Source organism: Montipora capricornis, chromosome 6 (assembly GCF_036669925.1).
Source record: "Montipora capricornis isolate CH-2021 chromosome 6, ASM3666992v2, whole genome shotgun sequence".
Classification (NCBI taxonomy): domain Eukaryota; kingdom Metazoa; phylum Cnidaria; class Anthozoa; order Scleractinia; family Acroporidae; genus Montipora; species Montipora capricornis.
Genome location: NC_090888.1, coordinates 29,309,741 through 29,312,240, shown reverse-complemented (window position 1 = coordinate 29,312,240; position 2,500 = coordinate 29,309,741). Strand labels below are relative to the sequence as shown.

General features: G+C 37.1%; 1 protein-coding gene across 1 annotated transcript in view; it reads left to right on the top strand.

The window, feature by feature from the left end:
• LOC138053581 (uncharacterized) overlaps positions 1 to 2,500 on the top strand; it is a 3,986-nt gene that overhangs the window by 1,356 nt on the left and 130 nt on the right. Inside the window, exon 4 of the mRNA XM_068900195.1 lies at positions 1,097 to 1,168. Within this exon, the coding sequence (XP_068756296.1) occupies positions 1,097 to 1,168 (72 nt within the window). The remainder of the gene's footprint in view (positions 1 to 1,096; positions 1,169 to 2,500) is intronic.

The following is a 2,500-nucleotide window of genomic DNA, read 5'->3' as shown; positions in this document are numbered from 1 at the left end:
TCACCAAAGTTATCGTTACAATGGTTAAAATCAACCAGTGGTGCGCCGACGAGAAGGCGTGCCAGTTTTCTCAAATGTGGTTCAGCCAGCCATTTGTTAAAGGACAAATGCTTTGTGGTAACTTTTTTATTATTTTCATTTTTTTATTTTTGTTATTATACACTAACTCTTACACTAACCCTTATTACAATTAAATACTAACACTACTTGGAAACAATTAATAACATTTCTACCACAGTTAACACAAACTAACGGTACTTACCGAACAATACTTCACTACTTGCATTACACTATTTACAGAATGGTAACAATTATCTTTATGACATGTTTTAAAACGTAAATAAAATTAACAGCTACAAACAAGACTATGGCTGGCTTAAAGAAAAGAGTTACAATGAACGAGAGTGGAAAGAAAAGGACAAAGCGAAGTGACATTTATAGTAGTTTATAGCAGTTTTCCCCAGATAGTTAAGAATATATGTAGCTTTCTTTGGGCAATATAGCTTTGCTTTAAGACATCGAGTTTATCTTGGAGGCGGAGAAGAAAGCCTTCAAAACATAAGTTGCCCTCACATGAACTTGTCGCGAAGATATGGAATTTTGCAATAAGAAGAGTGACATTAAGTGCCTGTTTATTTTTGATGTTATATTATGCCAACCGTATAGGATGTTAGATTCATTCAAATTGACCACTTGTTTGAATTTCTGGTACCACCAGCTGGTGAATCTATCCCACAAAGCCTTAGATACAGTAAAGTGGTACAGTAGGTGGTTTACTGTTTGCTTTTCGGTAGCACATAGGGAACAATTGTCACTATCAGTAATGCCAATGGTAATGGTAATGGTAAGATGTGGTGTATTATTTTATACTGGAAAGTAATTAATTTCGAGTCTTTGGTTATTAGGAAAGGCAACGTGTACATCTTGTGGATGCTTTCTTTGGAGAAACCGTAATTTAGAATTCTGTTCTCTGATGTTGGTGGACTTATGTTGTTGGTTAGAAGTGTAGAGTAGGCGACACGGGTCGACGGAAGGTCTTCAAGAGGCGGGTTTAGGTGTGAGTTGTTTTGATTTAATATATTTTTCCATTCTGTAGGAATGGCAGCGACGAGGCCATAGTACAGTGTAAAGGGAATACTGATGTTCACTTTGCGAATGAGCTCATACAGTGAGAAGAAGGTGTTGTCTTCTTTTAAAAATTGTTTAATACGTGTAATCTTCAAATAAGGGTTTGAAAAAAAACTGGCCGGTCTCCAATCAGGATACGACTATTATTCCAGATGATTTTGTTGTGAATGCATTGGTCCTACGAGAATTTGTCAGCATTGTATTCTTGCCAATACTTAAGTAGCGTGTGGTAAAAAGGAGGAAGGTTGTCAAGGTTGAAATGCTTGATATCGTACTGACATTTGGTTAGAAAGGATAAACCTCCGTATTTGGCAGTGATGAACTCTGGTATTATTTTCCATGCTGGTTGAACGTTTTCGGTGATTCTCTTGATCCAAGCAATTTTCAGCGCTTTATTCATGATTCAAAATCCATCATTCTCAACCCTCCTTGACTTATGTCACTTATTATGGTCTTTCTTTTTATTTTGGCTGGTTTTCCGTCCCATATAAAATCAAAAGATAGTTTGTTTATTTCTTTGACGTAACAATCGGGGATCTCGAGCACAGAGGTGTTATAAATTAGCTTCGACGAACCTAGGGTTTTCACTATTTTGATTCTGCCATGGAGGGTAAGCCTCCTTCTTTTCCAATTCTTAAGCGTATTTTTCAATTTGATAATTTTCTCTCGAAAATTCAACTTATTTGCAGCGTCGGAGTTGTATGAAAAGAAGATGCCGAGAGCTTGAATCGGTTCTTGAGGCCATTTGAAGTTATATGGGGTATCAGTTTTGTTTCTCTAAGCTCCAAGCCACATCGCCTCTGTTTTACTTGTGTTTACTTCTAGACCCGAGGAGTGTTTAAATTCACTTAGAAGCTTCAAAAGGTTAATAACAGATTGATGGTCGTTAACAAATACTGTAGTATCATCAGCGAATTGGGTGACTTTTATTTCCTTTCCGCCAACGGTAATGCCTTTTATGTCATTGTTGCTTTTCAAAGCCCAAAAAGAAGGCCCAATAAGGGGCATCCTTGCCTGATGCCTTGGTGCAATTGAAAAAAGGGTGACGCGTGACCATTGTTTAGGACACAGCTAGAAACATTGTGGTAGATGACTTCTATCCATCTTTGAATATCTAGGCCAAAATTGAACAGTCGAAGCGTGGATAATAGATAGTTCCATTTTATTGTATCAAAAGTTTTTCGGAAATCCAAAAAGATTGCAATTCCAGGCATATTTAAGCGCTTAGTGAGAAACATGACATCTTGGATTTGTGGTAACTTACTGTTGTCAGCCTCCATTTTACTTTCGGGTTAGTGCCTTCATTCATGAGAAATCTCGTTTCACTTTTAGTTAAATCGAAAGTCAAGAATTCAATACCTTACACCAGAGC